This window comes from Callospermophilus lateralis, chromosome 18, assembly GCF_048772815.1.
Source record: "Callospermophilus lateralis isolate mCalLat2 chromosome 18, mCalLat2.hap1, whole genome shotgun sequence".
NCBI lineage: Eukaryota > Metazoa > Chordata > Mammalia > Rodentia > Sciuridae > Callospermophilus > Callospermophilus lateralis.
The window spans coordinates 51,308,484-51,331,057 of record NC_135322.1 but is presented as its reverse complement, the minus strand read 5'-3'; the positions used below and the strand labels follow the sequence as shown (position 1 = coordinate 51,331,057).

The 22,574-nt window shown below is 35.1% G+C and overlaps 1 protein-coding gene and 1 pseudogene across 1 annotated transcript in view; one reads left to right on the top strand and one right to left on the bottom strand.

Annotated features, from left to right (window-relative positions):
* Nfat5 (nuclear factor of activated T cells 5) overlaps window positions 1-22,574 on the bottom strand; it is a 106,627-nt gene that overhangs the window by 58,831 nt on the left and 25,222 nt on the right. Inside the window, exon 2 of the mRNA XM_076839601.1 lies at window positions 1,120-1,245. Within this exon, the coding sequence (XP_076695716.1) occupies window positions 1,120-1,245 (126 nt within the window). The remainder of the gene's footprint in view (window positions 1-1,119; window positions 1,246-22,574) is intronic.
* On the top strand, window positions 17,752-18,475 carry LOC143383267 (large ribosomal subunit protein uL30 pseudogene; annotated as a pseudogene).

The following is a 22,574-nucleotide window of genomic DNA, read 5'->3' as shown; positions in this document are numbered from 1 at the left end:
TGGTCTGATGGACTTAAGATAAGAGGTATCCTATTAGGTAAGAAACCTCTAATTAGAAGGACAGATAAAACTTCAGATTATATAATTTTTTTTTTAGAACTTCAGATTATATAATTTTTTTTCATTTTTCATATATACTTAGCAATGTATAAAATCCCAACTTAAAATTAGTTGGGCAAGCTAATATTATGGAAAGCATTCATACTAATTTATCATTAATTAAGACTTTTTTTCTAGTAGCTTATCTGTCAATCTTTTATTGCAATTCAAAATAAAATTTGGAACCAATCTTACATAGTTATAAAGTGTATGATTTGAGAGCTGAGTAAAAATAAAACTTGAACAATTTCAAACATTACTTTCTATAAGCTTTCATTGATAGAAGAAATGTCTTTACATAAATATTATATTTATATTCAAATCTTTGATAATTTTAGATGAATTAAAATAGAAAAACCACATATATTTTTTAATGTAGAGAAAGATTAAAGTAAAGTGAACAAAAAAGAGACTTGAGAGACTTGAGTCCGTTTTCAGAATCTATAAAATATTTTTCTCTTTAAGCAGGTGTTTAAAAATAATAACAGCTGAGTGAGGTGGCCCAAACCTATTTTCTCAGTGACTTGGGAAGCTGAGTTATGAGGACCACAAGTTTAAGATCAGACTCAGCAACTTAGCAAGATCCTCAACAATTTAGTGAGACACCGTCTCAAAATAAAAAGTAAAAAGGGCTGGGAACACTAGCACAGTGGTAGAGCAACTCTGGGTTCAATCCCCAGTATCACACACACAAAAAAAGGTTAAATAGAAATTCAAATATAATTTTCTATCCATAGCTTAGTATTTGATCTATTTATGTGAAGCCAACAAAAATTTTAAACTAGTTCTCATATTTGAAAATAAGATCCATTTTAAAAGATGGTACTTATTATTTTCTGAAGTAATAATTATATTAAGAAAATTATATTGAAAAAATTTAAGTTTAAAGGTATACACTTTAAAACCTCCTAAAACAAACCCTCAAATCACACTCTTTTTGATATGAACTTTGCCAGCACTGTTCATGTTGGCCAGATAGTATCCTAGATTTCTTTTAAGAAAGTAAAATGAAATGCATACCAGCAGCAACTACAGCTGGAGGAGGCGAGCCTGCCTCACCACCACTTGTCTGACTCATTGATGCTACAGATGTTTCGCTAGATGGAGGTAACTGTAACTCCTTTGGGAGAAGATCATAGACAGATTCTGTGGAGAGAAATGAAAGGAGAAAAACAGTTTTAAAGAGTCATTTAACAACCTAATTATATTTGAATGAAATGAATATCATTTCTCTCACAACAATGTTATTCACAAAAAAACAATACCATATCATGAATACTATAAAGAATTATTAGCATTTTTTTTCTTTTAGTATAATTTTCCTTTCATTCTGCTTCCTGACTTTTTGGCTTTATTCCTTGGGTTCAAGAGAATCTCTAGAAAGTTATTAAATTTTTAAAGTAATTAAAACTAGACAGAGAAAATATGTTAAACAAACTAAGATTGTCCAATTATTCCTTTGTAATAGTACAAGTGTAACTTGCTATTCTTTACATATAAGATGGAATATAGCATATATCAGTTTTAAATTGGCTTTTCTAATTAGTCCATTAGTCTGGATCTTTTACTGAATACCCATTAGCAAACAGTATTTTAATCCAACACCATCATAATTCATTTTTCATGTCTGAAAAAAAAATAAAAAAGGAATGTCATGCCCAAGGAAATACTTCCTATTTTCTGAGGCGTCTCTGACTCTGGAAAGGCACAGGTATGCAATGCTTTTAAATCAGGGAGCTTATAAATACCTATTTAAGATTATGATTATTTTTGTATCCCTGATCAGAGTACTCTATAGAAAGTATTTGATAATAATTTAATTGTCCATAAAATTAAATTTGTATCTGCTACTTTAAAATTGTTTTCTTGGGGCTGGGGATGTGGCTCAAGTGGTAGCGTGCTCGCCTGGCATGCATGGGGCACTGGATTCAATCCTCGGCACCACATAAAAAAAAATAAAAAATAAAGATGTTGTGTCCACCGAAACCTAAAAAATAAATATTAAAAAATTCTCTCTCTCTCTCTCTCAAAAAATTTGTTTTCTGATTATCATTATATATTTTTCAGCTTGTTATATGTTGTTATGTGGAAATAATTTTTAAGATATTGTCTAAAGGTACTAAAATCAAAGTTGGAAGGAACTTTTGAAAAAGCAGTTAGAAGCATATGGCTATTTTCAAAAGAACTAAGGCACAAAGGCCCAATATTCCAAGAAACCCAACACTCCAATAATTAAAGATTATTATCTGCATGAGTGACAAAAAAAAGTTAGCACTACTAGACAGCTTATCCTTGATAACACTTTTAGTTAAATTCATAAATACTTTGGTCATCACAGATAAACACTAAAGGATGTACCCTAACATTGATATGGATAGGGATAAGGAAAAAAGTCAAGAAGGGAAGCTAAAATCAGAAGTTGCATAGTTAAATGATCTACATTTACAATAGAGAATAAACTTTAAAAACCCTATTACCTAACATTTGAAATGTTCATCTTCACAGCATTTGGATATTCAGCATCTGTCTGACTGAATATAACATGCCTGGTTGCAACTTTTCAGCTTATTATATGTTGCTAAACACCTTAAGGAAATTACTTCTAGCTTTCAAATAATACAGGAGAAGGGGAGATAGAATCTCATTAAATGACATTATCAACAAATATTCATTTTAATATAGTTGTCTTTCTTACTCCTTGAAAACAAAAAGTTCTTTAGATATGCCAGGCATGGTATAGTATAGATATAATCCCAAATACTAGGGAGGTTGAGGTAGGAGGATTACAAATTTAAAGCCAGCCTGGGCTATTTAGAGAGACTCTGTCTCAAAGTAAAAAAGGCAGAAGATATAGCTCAGTGCTATCACATCTGGCTATGGAATTTCCTCAGAGTACCACTGGGTTTATCCCCATGTCTCTGGGGACTGAACCCAGGGACACTTACTCACTTAACCACATCCGCAGCCCTTTTTATTTTTATCTTGAGACAAGGTCTTCTTAAATTGCTGAGGTTAGCCTTGAATTTGTAATCCTCCTGCCTCAGCCTTCAAAGTAGCTGGGATAACAGGCATGTGCCATCACACCTGTCTATGGAAATTTCTTTTAAATCTGCTTCCATCGATACCAAAATATTAAAGAAATATAAATTATGCTGTAAACACTATTGTCTTGTGGTCCTAAATTCAAATAATCTTTACTAGTTAATGAAAAGAACTCCTGAACAAAAGAACACAGGTTCTTTAATTCTATGAAAATGACAGTCTTAAGTAAGCACTAGTCATTTCATGTTACATCACAATATCTATTTTTGCTATGTTATCTTTTAAATTAGCTTAGAAAGATAAGGGAACAATGAAGGTTTATAAAAAACAAAATATTTAGAAACAGAATGGGAAATCCATAATGAAAAGACAGCTTCTGAGAAAAGATTTCTTTTACAAAAGTCAGTAGTAAAATCAGTTGGGGGACATGGAGGGCGAAAAAATAAGATTTCTTTCTGGAGTGATAAAAATGTTCCAAATTAGATTACTCTGCAAATATACTAACAACTACTAAGTGTATTCCTTTAAATGGATAAATTTTTTAAAAAATTTTTTTTAGTTATAGATGGACACAATACCTTTATTTTATTTATAAGTTTTTATGTGGTACTGAGGATCAAACCCAGTGCCTCACAGGTGCTAGGCAAGCCCTCTACTACTGAGCCATAACCCCAGCCCTATATGGGTAAACTTTTATATGTAAAGCATGAATCAATAAAGCTGGCTGTTTTAACAAAAAAAGGAGAGAAAGCACAAATGAGAATTACCTAAGAGCAAGCAGTATCTGATAAACTTCATGGACATTTGTAAAAAGCAAAATTGTGAAGAAGGCCAGATTACAAACCAATATGTCCTTTAAGGCTATTCTACTGAGGGCAAAGAAAATGCTATATGCAGAGCTATACTAAATTCACTAAATTAAGTGATGAAAATCTCAAAAAGTTTTTAAACAAGATGAAGAAGTGTCAACTTAATAAAATAGATGAGTTTTAACAAACAGCACTCAAAAAGTAAAAGTTCAACCTGAGGGAGGTTGGTTATTATACTAACAACTTGAACAAAGATTTCAAACCTGGAAATGACAGAGGTTTAAGAAGGATATATTGTATATTTCATAATTCATCACAAATAATGATTAACTAAAATACATACCCCTAAAAAAATAAGGTAAAATTTAATGAAGATTATATAGCTGATCAATGGGGCTGAGGTTGTGGCTCAGTGGTACAGTACTCGCCTAGCATGTGCAAGGCCCATGAAAATAAATAAATAAAATAAAGGTATATTTAAAAAATTATATATATATATATACATATATATATATATATATGTATATATATATATATATATATATATAATGGCTGATCAAAAAGTTCACAGCAGGGCACACAGTGGTGCATGTCTGTAATCCCAGTAACTCGGGAAGCTGAGACAGAAGAATCGAATATTCAAGTCCAGCCTGGGCAATTTATCAAGACCCTATCTCAAAATTAAAAATAAAAAGGACCCTATCTCAAAATTAAAAATAAAAAGGACCGAGGTTGTAGCTCAGTGATAGAGCACTTATTTAGCATGTGTGAGGCACTGGATTTGATTCTCAGCACTGCATATAAATAAATAAAATAAAGGTCCATCAACAACTTAAAAAAAAAAAAAAGAAGACTGAGGATATAGCTCAATGGTGAAGCACCCCTGAGATCCCTAGTACAAAAAAAAAAAAAAAAAAAAAGTTGCACAGCACTTATATGTGTTCATTTTCCCCTGCCGTTTGTTAAATCTAGAAGTTCTTTTAATTTTGTTTTTTATTGGAAGTCTTTCTTTAGCCTAACAATTGAGCTGGTTGTTCTCTTACATGTTTTTTTCTATTAATGTTGGTCATAATTTGTGTAATAATGTTTAAACTACTCATCTATGGTTCACTATGAATTTAAGTTGACCAAAATTCCAATGTAAGTACATTACTTAAGTATTAACATGGAAGAAATACATTTAATGCAATATAGTAACTCCATTAACATAAATTATTAATATAGGGTTTGAGAAAAGAAATTAAGCAGAAAGGGGTACAGATTCAGAATATCAAGAATTTGTCTTAGGGCTGGGGTCAAGGTTCAGTGCCTAGCATGTGTGAGGCACTGGGTTCGATTCTCAGCACCACATTTAAATAAATGAATAAAATAAAGGTCCATCAACAACTTTAAAAAAAAAAGAATTTGTCTTATATTGGTGCAACAGTGCTGAGCATAGGGCAACTGGAAGGAGAAATGAAGGAAATGAAACCACCATTCTCAAATATTAAGAACAAATTAATTCTTCCCAAGTGGAAAGGGTGGAAAGGCAACAATATAAAAATGGGTTGACATGGCTGGCTTGTTTGTTTGGTCATTCTGTAAACTCTAATTGATTCATTTATGTCACCAATTATTTCTGGATCAATTCAGTCTTTATTCTTCAACACCAGCAATGAGGGAGTGGACGAATTTCACTATAATACATCATGTTCAAAGAATACAGAAATTCTATCCTGAGGGCACAGGATAGTAAGAGAGAAAGAAAAAATTGATAACTTAATAGTTAAGCTTTTTTTTCAGTTGGGCATACTGTGACCACCTACATGCTATTCTCTGCTGCTTTTTTCTGTTATTTCTTGTTCCAGGAAAATGTGAACCCCTGAAACACCCACACTTCCTCTCACTTTTTACTAAAATATATACTTTTTTAAAAATACAATAGAAATAGAACTATTCATGGACAGGGCACAGCCTCAGAGAGCTGCTACAAAGCTTAAATAGGACAATTTTTGTTAAATTGTATACCACATCTATACAGTGTTTTTTTTTTAAGTCACAGTTGGACACAATACCTTTATTTTATTTATTTATTTTTATGGGGTGCTGAGAATTGAACCCAGGACCTCACTGTGCTAGGTGAGCCCTCTACCACTGAGCTACAACCTCAGCCCTATACAGAGGGCTTATATATATTTTTATATATATATATATATATATATATATATATATATATATATATTTATATATATATATATATTTTTTTTTTTTTTTTTTAAATATATATAAGGAAAAAAGCAGTATATAAGATGTTTGGCTAGGCCCGATGGTTCATGCCTGTAATCCCAGCAACTTGAGAAGCTGAGGCAGAAAGATGACAGTTTAAGGCCAGTGAGACCCAGTCTCAAAAATAAAAAAGTCTAGGAATGTAGCTCAACGGTTAAGCAACACTGGGTTCAATCCCCAGAACCACAAAAAAAAGCAGGGGGAGATTTCTGTTCACTTATTCCAGGAAGAAGGAACCCCAAGATAACTGAGTTGCACCTGGGGTGTTAGTGTGAACTCATGATAGTATACAGGTATGTATATGTAGGCTGAGCATCACTAATCAAAAAATTCAAAATGCTCTGAAACTTGAAACTTTCCAAGTGCAAACATGAAGTTCAAAAAAGTTTTGGATTTGAAATATTTTGAATTTTGGTTAAGGAATCCCAATCAGTAAAGTCAATGTAAATATTCCAAAATCTGGGGGGAGAAAAAATTTTAAAATACTTCTGGTCCTAAGCATTTCAAATAAGGGATAGTCAACCCATATAGACAGAAAAATGTAGACACAGATGTACATGTAATTTATGTAAACATATATTCCATAGCTCTGTTCTCTGAAAGGGAGCAGCAACAACCCAAAAGTATATTCATACAAAATTTTTATTTCTAAGTACTATTCTCCACTAAAAGAAATAAGAGGTTCTTGGAAAAATAGATATAAGGACTAAGACAGGGAAAGTCCAAGGATCCTACAGAATTTGTTTTACAAAAGGTAAGTTAGTACTCAAAGAATCATGGGGTCATGTCATAGGACACTTCTGCTTGAAGGGGCTCAAACTGAACACACAGGACAAAATAAGCGTGTAAATAAGTAATAATAGTAACATTTAATCTACTGAAAATATAGACGTTCATGTTGAAATAAATCAATAAGTCAAAAAGTTCAATGAGAAACAAGATATTTATATAGTTTCACACTGTAACTCCACAAAATATTTAATTGTGGAGAAAAAGGGATTCTTTAAAGTAGTGAAGACTAATCAAAGTAGGTATCATCAGTAATGACAAATCAAAATCATACACCACTTGATACAATAACATAAAAATACAACATCTCTGTGATTTTCTGCCAAAGATGCATAATTTGAATGTAATCAGGAGGAAGTCTGTCCAACTCAGACTTTCTATAAAAACAAAAGGTTTATAATCTTAAAAAGTATCAAAATCATTGTTTTAGTTCATTTTCTGTTGACTTAATAGAATACATCAGTGAGATAAAAAGAGAAGAAATTTATTTCTTACTCTTCAAAATGCTACGAAATTCAAAGTCAAGGGGCCATATCTTGTAAAGGGCTTCCTCTTGGTAGAACTCCTTGAAGAATCCCAAAGATGGATAAGCAAACCAGAGCAAGACTCCCAGGGACAGCTGCTTTTGTAACAAAATCATTCCCACCAAAATACATTAATCTATTTAAGAGAAGAGAACCCTCATGACCCAATCACCTCTAAAGGTTCTGTTAAAGTTTAGATATGAGGTGTCCCCCAAAAGCTCATGTGAGACAACACAACAAAGTTTACAGGTGAAATGATTGAGCTAGGAGAGACTTAACCAAATCAGTGCATTAATCCATTCTGAATGGATTAACTGGGTGATAACTATAGATAAATACAATGTGGGTAGAGGAGTAGGTCATTGGTGGCTTCCCTTTGGAGTATATATTTTATCCCTGGTGAGTGGGCACTCTCTGCTTATTGATTGTCATGTCCTGAACTGCTTTCCTTTACCCCACCCTTTTGCTATAATGTTCTATCTTACCTTGAACCCAGTGCTAATGGAGTCAGCCATCTATGGACTGAGACTTCTGAAACCATGAGCCCCAAATAAACTTTTCCTCATCTAAAATTGTTTTTATCAGGCCTTTTGGTTAATGTGACCGAAAAGATATCTAAAACATGTCCCATCTACAAATATCATCAATAAATGACATGGGGATTCAGAACTCATGAATTCTGGGAGAACAAAAATTCAAACCACTGCCGACACACCATCCACTCAGGAGGCTGAAGCAGGAGGATTACAAGTTTGAAGTAATTCTGGGCAACTCAGGAAGACACTGTCTCCTGGGGTTGTGGCTCAGGGGTAGAGCTCTTGCCTAGCATGTATGAGGCACTGGGTTTGATTCTCAGCACCGCATATAAATAAATAAAATAAAGGTCCATCAACAATAATGAAAATATTTTAAAAAATTTAGCTGGGCATGGTGACTCATACATGAAATCTCAGCAATAGACTGAGATCACAAGCTTGAGGCCAGCTTCAATAACTTATCAAGACCCTCAGCAACTAAGCAAGACCTTGCTCAAAACAAAAAATAAAAATGGCTAGGAACATAGTTCAGTGGTAGAGTTCTTCTGTGTTGAGAGCCACAGCCGAAGGGGCTCCAGCAAACTTTCAGACTGCCAACTGATGATTGGCTCACAGCGGCCCCAGCAACACCTAGCTGATTGGCTCCTCTGTGGAGATGCTCATTGAGCTATTTCCCTGCCCTTTCAGACTACCAGCTGATGATTGGCTCACAGCAGCCCCAGCAACATCTAGCAACATCTAGCTGATTGGCTCCTCTGCGGTGATGCTCATTGGGCTGTTTCCCTGCCCTTTCAGACCAGGGAGCTGCTCATTGGGGGACTTTTTTGGCTCCGCCCATGCGACCCAGCCAATCGGCCTCAAGAGCAGGAGGATTGTGGGAAGAAGAGGTTGTTGGGGTGTGTGGCTTGTGGGAAGCCGGTGGTGGCAGTTGGGCTCTGAGGGTTTTTTCCTGAGGAGCTGTTTTGTTTATCTTGTGTGGTTCTAAAAATAAAGTTAGCTTCTTTTGACAAGTGGCTCCTGAATTGTGCCCAGCCAGACTGCGGCATTTGGTGGCCCGTACGGGGATTTGTCTTGGCAGTTACTATCACACGGGAAGCAATTGATGAATTTCGGCGTTTTCAGCGAGATAAAGAAGTAAATTCACAACTATATAGCAAGCTTACAGTAAGAGAATCAAAGAATTCCATCAGACATGGTATTTCTTAGAACTTCAGAGAAAGCAGGTTCATGTTTCATTCGAACGGACCAGCTGGATGGCGAGACAGACTGGAAGCTGAAGGTGGCTGTGAGCCAATCATCAGTTGGCAGTCTGAAAGTTTGCTGGAGCCCCTTCGGCTGTGGCTCTCAACATCCAGCACTTCTGGGTTAAATTCCCAGTAACAAAAAATTAAAAAAGAAAAAAGAATCCATACTGTTCCTTCTCTTTCTTTTGCCATAACCACATGTTTTGATAGGGGAAAGGTAGCAGAATATTAGTTACAAAATATACCATGAGTTATCACTTGGTCATATTTATTTATTTGACATCTTATTTGCCACATTCATAGGCTCAATATTTCAGGCCATGCCATTTCATTTTCACTATTCCTTTCAACCTGACAAAACAGCAATTAAACACTGAACTGGGGACATAAATTTAAAATAAAATCACTCTTAAGAAGACCACAAAATAAAAAATAAGCTGAACATGGTGGCACATGCCTGTAATTCCAGCAACTCCGGAGGCTGAGGCAGGAGAATCACAAGTTCAGTGCCAGTCTTAGCAACTTATTGAGACCAAAACTAAACAATAAAAAAAAAAAAAAAAAAAAAAAGAGAGAGAGAGAGAGAGAGACCCTGTCTCAAAATAAAAAGGGGGTAATGTGGCTCAGTGTTTAAGCATCCTGGGTTCAATCCCAGGCACAAAAAAAAAAGACGACAACAGTGACAACCACAGACTAGAGAAAATAAAATCAAGCAAGTTTTAAATAATGCATAATGAGTTTCAAGTACAAGATGGGACCTCTAAAGCTCAGGAAATAATGCCAAAAGTTAAGAAAGGGAATGGCATCAAATTAAAAAAACTTTGCACAGCAAAAGAAACATTTAGAAATGTGAAGAGAGAACCTACAGAATGGGAGAGAATCTCTGCTAGCTACTCTTTGGACAGAGGATTAATATCTAGAATATATAAATAACTTAAAAAACTTAACACCAAAAAACCAAATAACCCAATTAATAAATGGGCAAATTAATTAAACAGACATTTCTCAAAAGAGGAAATACAAATGGCCAAAAATATATAAAAAATGTTCAACACCATTAGCAATTAGGGAAATGCAAATCAAAACTACAGTGAAATTTCATCTCACACCAGTCAGAATGGCAGTCATCAAGAATAAAAACAACAGGGTTGGAGATATAACTCAGTTGGTTGAGTGTTGTCTAGCAGGCATAAGGTCCTGGGTTCAATTCCCAACACCATCAATAAATAAATAAATAATATAAACAACAATAAATCTGGAGGGGATGTGGAAAAAAAAAAACACTACTGTTGGTGGAACTGTAAATTATACAACTACTATGGAAATCAGTGTGAAAGTTCTTCAAAAGACTAGGAATGAAATCACCATATGACTCAGCTACACCATTCCTCAGTATTTATCCTAAATAATTAAAGTCATGGGGCTGGGGCTGAAGCTCAACGGTAGCGCACTTGCCTGGCATGTATGAGGCACTGGGCTCGATTCGCAGCATCATGTATAAATAAATAAAATAAAGGTCTAGCAACAACTAAAAAACATATTTAAAAAAATTTAGAGTCATCATACTAATACTTGTGTATACCCATGTTTACAGCAGCATAATTCACAATAGCCAAACTATGGAACCTAGGTGTTCAACAACGGATGAATGGATAAAAGAAAATGTGGTTTATATACACAATGGAGACATTTGTTTGTTTTAGTTGTAGATAGACACACTACCTTTGTTTATTTAGGTTTTTGTTTTTGTTTTGTTTTTTTAATGTGGTGCTGGGGATCAAACCCATTGCCTCACGCATGCTAGGCAAGCACTCTACCACTGAGCCACAACCCCAGTCCCCACAATGGAGTCTTATTCAGCCATGAAAATAAACCAAATTGTATCATTTGTAGGAAAATGGATGGAACTTGAGACCATCATGTTAAGCAAAATAAACCAGACTCAGAAGGTCAGGAATCATGTTGTATATGTGGAAGGTAGAGAGGCAAAAGGAAAAAAAAGATGTGGTGGGATCTAGTAAAAATCAAAGGGAGATCAGTATAGGAAGTGGGGCGGGGGCAAGTGTTGGAGAGTGATATTGGCCGAATTATATTGTTGAGTGTGTGCATGTAGGAATATGTAATGAAAAAATTCCATCATGTACAACTATAATGCATCAATAAAAAATGTGGAACTAATTAGAATAAATGTTTTAAAACATGGAAAGGGGGAAAGGGGGGGAAGTACAGGATATTAAATAAATACAGAAGAGGGAACATTTAAAATTATCTGTAGAGAATCAAACAGAACTCCACATATGATGTGATACCTTAGGTCAATTATGAACACCAAAATAGTTATTTAGCAGAAAGATTTCAGAAAAGAGAGAAGTTATAAAAACAAACCTAAACAAGAAGAGTATTTGTATTTCAGCTATTTCAGTTTTTCAAGTAATTCAGTTAACTCCCTATAACATGGGAATTATGAGGAGGAAAAAGAGATTAACCTACTAAAAGCAGGGAGAGGCCATGTTATGAAACACCTTGAGTATGATGCTAAGAATATAAAAATTTTATTCCACAATGCATATGGAGCCTGATGTTAAGCAAAGAACTAATAAGCTCAGATTTATATACTAGGGATATGCACAATAGTCATAGAGATGCAAATCAGTAAAGTTTTTATAATAACAAAATAAAAAATTTCTGAACCAAGGTAGTGGTAATAAAAACAGTGACAGAATATAAAGATGTTTAGGAAATAGGCAAATTGAACTGGATGACTGGTTGGAGAGCAAAACGAAAGAAAAAACGAATTCTAAGTAAGTCATAAGAATTCCACCTCAGAAAAATTGATAGAAGGTGAAGCCATTTCCCACGATAGAGAATACAAGAGGAAGAGTACATCAGGAAAGATGGTGAATTCAGTATTTTTTTTAAAATATTTATTTTTTAGTTGTATTTGGACACAATACAATACCTTTATTTTATTTATTTATTTTTATGTGGTGCTGAGGATTGAACCCAGGACCTTGAACGTGCTAGGCCACAACTCAAGCCGGGTGAATTCAGTTTTAAATGATGAATTTGAGATGTCTATGGGGCATCCCAGTGATACATGAATAGGAGAAAGATCAAGTAATAAATAGGAGAAAGTTCTAGCGATTGATGCTGCTCATTATATACCCTGTTTTTACTTTGTTTGGGGTTTGTTGTGTTTTGTTTTTTACCTTTACTTTTGTTTTTATACTAAATCTGTCTTGGAACTAGATTCATTTCTTTATAAAGTTACTGATTGTTATTTGGTTTTTTGTTTGCTTGTTTGTTTGTTTTGTTTTAATGTGTTCTTGGGAATTGAACTCAGGGATGGTCTACCACAGAGCTACGTCCCTCAGCCCTTTTTATATTTTGAAAGGGTCTCGCTAAATTGCGGCACAACTTTCCTGCCTCAGCTTCCAGAGTGGCTGGGATTACAGGTGTGTGCCACCACGCCCAGCTGTCTATATTATGTATACACACACACACAAAAAAAAAAACTTATCTAAAACAACTTAATTCTTAAATCTCATTCAGATAATAAAGAAACTACTAATTCTTAACATAGGGGCTGGGGTTGTAGATCAGTGGTAGAGCACTTGCCTAACACATCTGAGGCACTGGGTTCAATCCTTAGCACCACATAAAAACAAACAAACAAACAAATAAATCAAATAAAGGTGTTGTGTCCAACTACCAAAAAAAATTCTTAATGTACTCAGTTGTGAAACAGACTTCAGGAAAATTATACTTTTCATAGTATTTCAGAAATACTGCCAATAAAAGTGAGGTAAAACAAGATTATATCAGAAGTGAAGAAATACTACCTACTATAGAATGAAGTACATTCATTAAATATTCTCATTTATTAATTCATGTACTCATTCATTCAACAAATATTTAACTGATGTACACAAAGCAGTGTCCTAGGTTCTGGGAATACATCAAAATAGACCAAAAAAATCTGGTTCAGTGAACATTTCATTCTAATGGGTTTAAATTATTATGATTGCTTGTTTGCCTGCAGCTGTGGTCTGAATGCTAATGTACTTCCAAAATTCATGCTGGAACTTAAAACCCAACGTGTCAGCATTAAGATGGGAGGACATTTAGGAAATAACTCATGAGGGATATGCTACCATGAATGAGTTAATGTCCTTATTAAAAAAAGAGACTGAATGATCTGGGCGCAGTGTCACATGGCTGTAATCCCAGCAACTCAGGCGGTTAAGACAGGAGGATCAAGGCCAGCTTCAGTAACTTCATAAGACCCTGGCTCAAAACAAAAAACTTAAATGTAGCTCAGTGGTAAACATCTCTGGTTTACCAGTATCCCCCCAAAAAACAATAACAACAACAAGAAGATTGAAGGAAGCTGCCCTGCTTCTTCCAGAATGTAAGGAAAAAACATTTACCCCTACCAGCATGTGAGGATACAAGAAGGTTCCATCTTAGAAGAGAACAAGCCCTTACCAGACACCAAATTTGCTGGTTTCATGATCTTGGACTCCCTAGCACCCAGAACTATTTGCAATAAATGTGTATTATTTACAAATTACCCAGTCGAAGGTTTATTTGTTATAGCAGCCAGATGGTCTAAAAAACATGCTAAAGAGAGAGGGAGACTCCAGTTTCTTTTCTAACTTTACTAAATTCACATTTAAATGCATTATTAATCAAATGAGCATTTCTGAAATATAAGCAGCAGAAAAATATCTACATTTTTCTTAAAAACTTTACAGTACACACTTAAAATACAATTTCACTAAACGTTTACAACATCAATACTGAATAGAGATCTGTTTAATAACTATCTTAAATAAATCCTTTTTTAAACTAATCACATATGTATGAGCATACATAATACTGCAAATGAAAAGAAAAAAGTAGAATTAACATTTTAATTATTTTATGTATATTATTGGTTTTGTCTTAAAAAAGCAGTCTAATTGTCGTGTATGATGGCTCATGCCTGTAATCCCAGACACTTAGGATGATTTACAGGAAACAGGACCATAGAACGAGTATTTTTATAAAGCTCTACAGGTGATTCTGGCTGAGTCATTAGTTTAAATTATGAAATTCAACCTCAGAATGAAAATAGACTGACCTTAGTTTATTACCTCTTTAATAAAGAACTGATATTGAGGCTGAAATAGGAGGATCACAATTTCAAAGCCAGCCTAATCAATGTAGTGAGGCCCTGTCTCATTTAAAAAAAAAAAAAGGCTGGGGATGTGGCTCAGTGGTTAAGTTCAATCCCTGGTACCAAAAAAAAAAAAAAAAAAAAAAACTACTGATACTGATTTTTTTCTGAAGACTAGAAGAGAATAGCAACAGGGATAAACCACCTTATTCCACAGATTATCTCAATTTTTAAAACCTTGAGGAAAAAACAATTACAATAACATATCAAAAAAAAAAAAGAAAAAAGAAAATCAACGTTATGCATCTTTCCTGACCAAAATGACAACTATATCACATGGTGGTAGATGATTTTAGACTGATATTTAAGATTTCATACATGTTTACTAAATACCTAAAGAAACTAGATCTTGTTATCTTGAGTCTGAGAGAAATTGTCTATTAATTACTTCTGTTGGGCAAAGACCAAAGATTCTTAATGAGTAAAACTAACTCACTGACAACATGTTATTCCTTTGCATCCCCTCCTGGTCATTCTCTGGTACAATTAGTCCTGGTCATTCTCTGATACAATTAGTATTTGTTCTATGAAAGCGTAACACTTTCTTACCAAAAAAAAAAAAAATTGTTAGTGCTATATTAACTAGATGTTACTATATTGATGAACAAGACTTTTTAGGATTCTTACAAATATTTTTTAAATGTCATTTTACTATAGCAAATGAGAGGTTAACTTCTTTAATCCTCTGTGTTACAATGCAATCTGTAAATAGAAAAATAGTTCTAAAAAATATAAAATTATTTTAAAAATAAATGACAGTACTTATAAAGTACTTTCATATGAATAATATTGACATATGAAAAGTGTTTTGATTATAAAGTATACAGGAATATACATAATTATTACTAATTTTATGTCAATTTTAGAATCAACTTTTAAAAGTTTTAATTTTTTACTAAAATATAACATATACAATAGTAAAGTATAAAAATCTTAAGTCTTGAACAAAATTTTTTCAAAGTGAATACACACATAATAATCAGCTGGCTGATTAAGAATTCTCACTCATGCTTCTTAAAAGACCATCACTCCCTGGAAGGGGTAACCAATCTTCTGACTTCTATCACCATACAATTTTGTTTTTAGAGTTTTACATAAAAGGAATCATGCAGGATATTGGTGCAGACCAAAAAAAAAAAGCCACAAATCCTTTCTGTATCTGCCTCAATTTAATGATTTTTCTCCAAGTGCTACAATTTTATGCCTCTTTCTATGACTAGTGATTTGGGATTTGATAGCAGATATTGAGAATTTTATCTTATTCTATGCTGATTATTTTAATACTGCTATAAATATTCTTAAGCTTTGTGTGATATTGTTAAGTTATAGGGAAAACAGTTTGATCCTTTCAGGTTTTGCCTTTGTTATAGTTTAGATTATGAGGTGTCTCCCAAAAGCTCATATATGAGACAATGAAAGAAAGTTCAAAAGTGAAGTTATCACTTCACGGTTATTAGAGCCTTAACCTGACCAGTGCATTAATTCACTAGTAGGGATTAACTGGGTGGTAACCACAGGAAGGTAGGGTGTGGTTGGAGGAGGTGGGTCATGGGGGCATTCCCATGGGGTTTATATTTTGTTGGTGGTTTGGGGAGCAGGCTCTTTCTGCTTCCTTATTGTCATGTTCTGAGCTGCTTTCCTCCATCATACCCTTCTTCCATGATGCTCTGCCTTACCTTTGGCCCAGAGCAATAGAGTTGGCCATCTATGGACTGACATCTCTAAAACACTAAGCCCCCAAATAAACTTTTCTTCCTCCAGTTGTTCTTGTCAGGTATTTTGGTCACAATGCTGACAAGGCTGACTAAAACAGCCTTTATGCCTTCTTAGGCAAGACCAGAGTGTTTTGAGTCTAATGTTAATCCCCACTCCCCATCTCATATTTAATTTTTTTGGGGGGGTGCTTTTTTCAATGTTTGACATTTCAGGCAGGAGGGCAAAATCTAGTCTCTAATCTTAGTTTACAGCAGAAATCATTCTGTTGTAATTTTAACCCATATCAATATGTTCTTTTCTTTGTTCAGAGAAAATAAGAGTATTCATATTAACATGTTCCACTTGACAGCCTTTAATAAATTTGAAGAATTATTAGGTTATTTAACTTAATATTCAAGAATATTTTATGTGCCCTATGTAAAAAATACTGGCTTAACCCAGCCACAAAACAGTACCATCCTGGCAAGCTACAAAATTACCCTGTGCACATATCCTTTATACTCCAGGCAAAAGGATTTAAAGCAAATTAAAGACATTAATGGGGTGGAGATGTACTCAGTAATACAGCACTTGCTGAGCATACATAAGGCCCTGGGTTCAATCCCCAACACCACAAGAAAAAAATACAGTCATTTCTATCCTCAAAGACCTGAAAATGTAGTTGAAATAAGTATATACACACACCATTGACAATAATTATAATTAAAGACCAAAGACAGGAGGGAAAGGTCTTGAGTAATCAATAAAAGATTCTTCGAAAAGGTAACTTCTGGGTAAGATATAATAAAGTCAGCACAACCTATCATACAGCAATCAATAGCAATAAACAAATACAGACTCAGAAACTTTCTAAAGCCTAGTTTGATAGTTCATAGCAGCAACAGTGAAGACTAGGCTATTAAACTTTATAGTTATGTTAGCATGATATAAAATAACATAAAAATACTAATTAAACACTTATTGAATGGATATCTGAGTGCCTATTTTATGACTCTGCAGACTTATCTCTCCGTCTTCATTCTCATCTTTCCTACACATTGTCATTGAGAGTCAATGATTTTCATTTCTTCACCTGTATTTCTCTATAAATGTCATTGTTTTTGCCTGAAACACTGACCTTCCTTCAGCCCCTTTCAACTGATATCTTTCTAACTAGTTTTTCCTGATCACTTCAAACTTAGATATTCCTCCTATGTATTTATCTTACCAGAATATTTATCACATATTCTTCAGTAACTGCCTGTTAGATTATACACATCACAAGGACAATGGATAAGTCAGTCTCATTCACAGTTTCCTCAGCAAACAGCACAGTGCTTGACACAAACAGGCACTCAATTGATGAGTGTATGAATGAGCAAATAGATACTATGGAGCAGGATGCAGTGGTGCATGCTGATAATTCCAGCTACTCAGCAGGATTACAAAATTTAAGGTCGCCAGGGGCAATTTGGTGAGACCTTGTCCCAAAAAGGCAGAGGGGGGTCTTTTTTTCTGGCTGGAACCATGGAGGATGCCAAAGAGAAGAAAAAGAAGGTTCCTGCTGTGCCAGAAACCTTAAGAAAAAGTGAAGGAATTACACAGAGCTAAAGGTAAAGCCCCTGAAGAAAAGTCTGCCCAAAAGATGCTTTGAAAGGCAGAGGAAGCATATCTATGAAAAAGACAAGAATTACCACAAACAATATAGGAAGATGTACAAAACAAAGATTCAAATGGGCTGGAATGGCAAGGAAATCTGGCAACTTCTATGTACCTGCAGAAACTAAATTGGCATTTGTCATCAGTATCAGAGGGATTAATGGTGTGAGCCCAAAGGTTCAAAAGGTGTTAAAACTTTTTCGCCTTTGCCAGATCTTCAATTGCAACTTCATTAACCTCAACAAGGTTTCAATTAACATTCTAAGGATCATGGAACCATATACTGTACGGGGGTACCCAGACCTAAAGTCAATGAATGAACTACAAGCATGGATATGGAAAAATCAATAAGAAATGAATTGCCTTGACAGACAACGCTTTGATTGCTCAATCTTTTAGTAAATATGACATCATCTGCATAGAGGATCTACACTGTTGGGAAATACTTCAAAGTGGCAAATAATTCCTGTGGTCCTTCAAATTATCTTCTCTAACAGGTGGAATGAAGAAAAAGACCACCCATTTTGTAGAAAGTGTAGATGCTGGCAACAGGGAAGACCAGATTAACAGGCTTATTAAAAGGATGAACTAACGTATCTATCATGGTATTTTGTAATCTGGTCAGTTAATAAAAGGTGGGGGGCAGCTAGGAATACAACTCAGAGGTAAACACTTAACTAGCACATGTGAGACCCTGGGTTTTTAAGTAAAGGAGAAAAGATAAGAGGGAGGGGGGGAGGAAGAAGAAAGAAAACAGACACTGTGGGAGGACATAAGGTTGCTGAGAGACCATATAAAGAAAAGGAAAAAAAAAAAAGGCAAAATGGGAAAAGAAGCTGTGGGAGACCAACCTCACAAGTTAACTCCCCTGCTGGGCAGCACCCTGCTGCTAGACTGCCTGGCTCTTCAAGGGTGACTTGTGTCTTCCTGCCTGGGCGTGTCTTCCTACAGCCCCATGGGTGGAGCTTTGTTTACCTGTTCCCTGTTACCCCTTTTCCTGTTTAGGATAGAATCTTCCATGGAAGTGCCTTGTGTGTGTCCCCTTCTCTTACTGTGCCCTTGGTGTGGCCTACCTAGATGTCAGTCAACCTGCTGACAGTGGACATCATGAAGATAGACTCAGCCCCCTGAAACCTGATCCCTTGCCTCATCTGAATAGCTTCTCCCAATAAAAGGGGTCAGCAAGTGCTCTCTCTCTTCCTGCAGACCCTTAAGGTCAGAGAAGCCCTCACAGCAACCCCAAAGAGCCACACTGAGTCACATCCCCAGCCCTTTTTTTTATATTTTATTTTGAGACAAGGTCATGCTAAGTTGCTTAGAGCCTCACTAAATTGCTGAGGCTAGCCCTGAACTTGTGATCCTCCTGCTTTAGCCTCCCAAACTACTGAGATTACAGGCATGCACCACCACACCTGGCTGGAATCTGTCTTGAAGGCAGACTATCCTTGTGACTTGTATTTTGAGCAGCCCAGAGAACAGAAATCCAGCAAGAAGCCTGAGGAAATAAGCTAGGGGAAAATTAGAAGAGCTTTAAGAGTACAGAGTCAAGCTGAGCAAGCTGGTGCATGCCTGTAATCCCAATGTCTCAGGAGGCTGAGACAGGAGGATCATGAGTTCAAAGCCAGACTCAGCAATGGTAAGGCGCTTAGCAACTCAATGAGACCCTGTCTCAAAATAAAATACAAAATATAACTGGGGATGTGGCTCTGTAGTTGAGTACCCCTAAATTCAATCCCTGGTAGCAAAAAAAAAAAAAAAAAAAAAAAAAGTGAAAATGCCTTATTTAACTCAAAAAAGGAAGAACTTGAAAGAATACATGTACTTGATATGGCAAAAATGTACTTCTTGATATTTTTGTCAAAGAAGTAGCAAAGGAGTGATGAAGGCAAATGGTTTAAGTCCAAATGGAAGCAAGTGGACTTCAACTTGATAATCATAGCTTGGCTTCTCTTGAAAAATCACAGTCATACAAACTTGTAATTCCAGCTACTCAGGAGCTTGAAGCAGCAAGCAGGATTGCAAGTTCAAGGTCAGCCTGGGCAATTTAGTGAGACCTTGTTCCAAATTTTTTTAAAAATGTTAGACCTCTCAGGTTTTGGTCAGAAATGGCCAACCATGGCCCAAAAATATTAAATGTCAAGTTCCAGAAATAAATAATTCCTATGTTTTAAATTGTGTATCATACTGAGTAGTATGAAGAAATCTCACCCTGTCCATCTCCAGGAATGTAAATCATCCCCTTGTCCAGCAAATCTACTAATCACAGTCTTTTATTCAAGTAATCCTCATTTTACTTAATAATGGGCCCAAAGGGCAAGACTAGAGATAACAGTGATTTTATTACAGCATATTTCTAATTTGTAAATAAAACTTTTTCCCCCAGTACTAGGGACAAAACCCAGCAGCACTCTACCACTGAGCTATATCCCCAGCCCTTTATTTTTCAAGATGGAGTCTCACTAAGTTACCTAAACTGGCCTCAAAGTTGTTATCCTTCCTATTTAGCTTCCTGAGTAGCCAGGATTATAAGCATGCATCACCACACCCAAACTTTATCATTGGTAGGTACATGTAGGAAAAAACATATGTATTGACATTATTCATGGTTTCAGGCATCCAATGTGAATCTTAGAATTTAACCTCTCCTGATAAGTGGAACACTACTATATACCAATACTGCTCATAATAAATAAGAGGTACGTAGCATGTCATAAGGAAAGAGCAAAGGTAGTCAGAACTGGGCTTTCAATCATAATCACAATAGCTCAATCACATTTTTTCTGTGATCTTGGGCAAATTACTTAATATAGGAAGACTTTGTTGTCTCATTTATTATTTTTAATATTTTTAGACACTGATGGACCTTTATTTTATTCATTTATTTATATGTGGTGCTGAGAATCAAACCCAGAGCCTCACACATGTTAAGCAAGCATTCTACCACTGAGCCACAACCCCAGCCCTGTCTCATTTATTTAAAAAAAAAAGAGATAACACCGATCTTGTAGAGTTGTGAGCATACCAATAACGTGTACAACACATCTAAAACTATTATATTAACTGGAGCTCTAATAACATAAATGAAAGCTATAATGGATTCCCTGAAAAGGGTATGCAATGAGGAGGTGATATGGAGATACAGCATGGGCATTATTTCGTGTTATTCCAAGGGCAGCTAACTAGCTCATGTCCATTTCAAGATGACTTTAATATTAATTCAAAATACACAGCTTTCCTTTCTACTCATCTTATACTTCCTTCAGGACCTATCTTGACTATAGGTGGGTTCAGTCTGGCCTTCAGAATGTTTTAAAACATTTTAATTAATTCCAAACATTGAATTAACATATTTTACATAAAAATCCAGACTTTGGCTTCTCTTGACAAATCATAAGATCTGGCAATATTAACCCTATATTCCCACAAGAAAAGCTGGAGCTGTTCCCTTATAGTGTATTCTTCAGTTATAGAAAGTACCTTTCAGATCACTGCAATGATTGACCTTACACTATCTGTAGTAGAGACACTGGAGTTTTCAATCTCGACACTAGGGTTGCACAGTTGTAATCTGTTTATGAAATGGGAAGAAAGGAAGACAAAAGATGAATCTTTCCCGAAGAAACTTAGTAATAAGTTAAAAGACTAGAATAGCAAGTAGTTTCAACTTTCTTGAATTCTCCCCAGAAGCAAATTTAATGAAAAAGAAACTGCCTACGGGGGTGGGGTTGTGGCTCAGTGGTAGAGCTTGCCTAGCATGTGGGAGGCACTGGGTTCGATCCTCAGCACCAGATAAAAATGAATAAATAAAGTAAGGGTATTGTGTCTATCTACAAATGAAAAAAAAAAAAGAAAGAAATTGCCTACAATATCTTCTAAATGATAAAATAAGGATGCTGTACATCCAATTTAAAAAAATAAAAGAACAAACTTTCATAGAACTTATCAGATTCATAAAGAACATTATCAGTAAAAGATAATTTCTTTTTAAAAAAGAAAACACTTGGCATACTTAAAAGAATTAAAATTTGGGACTCAAATACATGTACATGCATATTCAAAGCATGTGAACAGTGGTGCTATTCACAATAGCCAAAAGGCAGAAACAACCCAAAAGTCCATCAATGGATGACTGGATAAATAAATCAGGGTAACCAAACAAAATGGAATAGTATTCACCCTGTTGTGAGCTAATACAGACCAGCCATGTTTGTGTCTTTCATCAATGCCCGAATTTATTGGGTAAAAATAAATACACAAGCTACAATTTCATTGTCTTTAAAATTCATTAAGTACTCATGGCTCACTTGGTATCCTGACCACGGCAATCCCACATTATTTTATTCCACACCAATCTTTTTTTTTTTTTCTTAGTAGCAGGGATTGAACTCAGCAGCTTAACCTCTGAGCCATACATATCTCCAGCCTTTATTTATTTATTTATTTATTTTATTTTGAGACAGGGTCTTGCTAAGTTGCTTAGGGCCTTGCTAAATTGTTGAGGCTGGATTTGAACTTGCAATCTTCCTGCCTCAATGTCCAGAGCTACTGGAATTACAGGCATGCACCACTAAGCCTGGCCAAAGGTGGCAATTTTTATTAGCACAATGAATTTATTTATCAGTTTGTATTTTATGATTGTGCTGTGCAGCTGGGATTTTTGTTTGACTTTTGTTTTCTGTGAGTTCTATTTG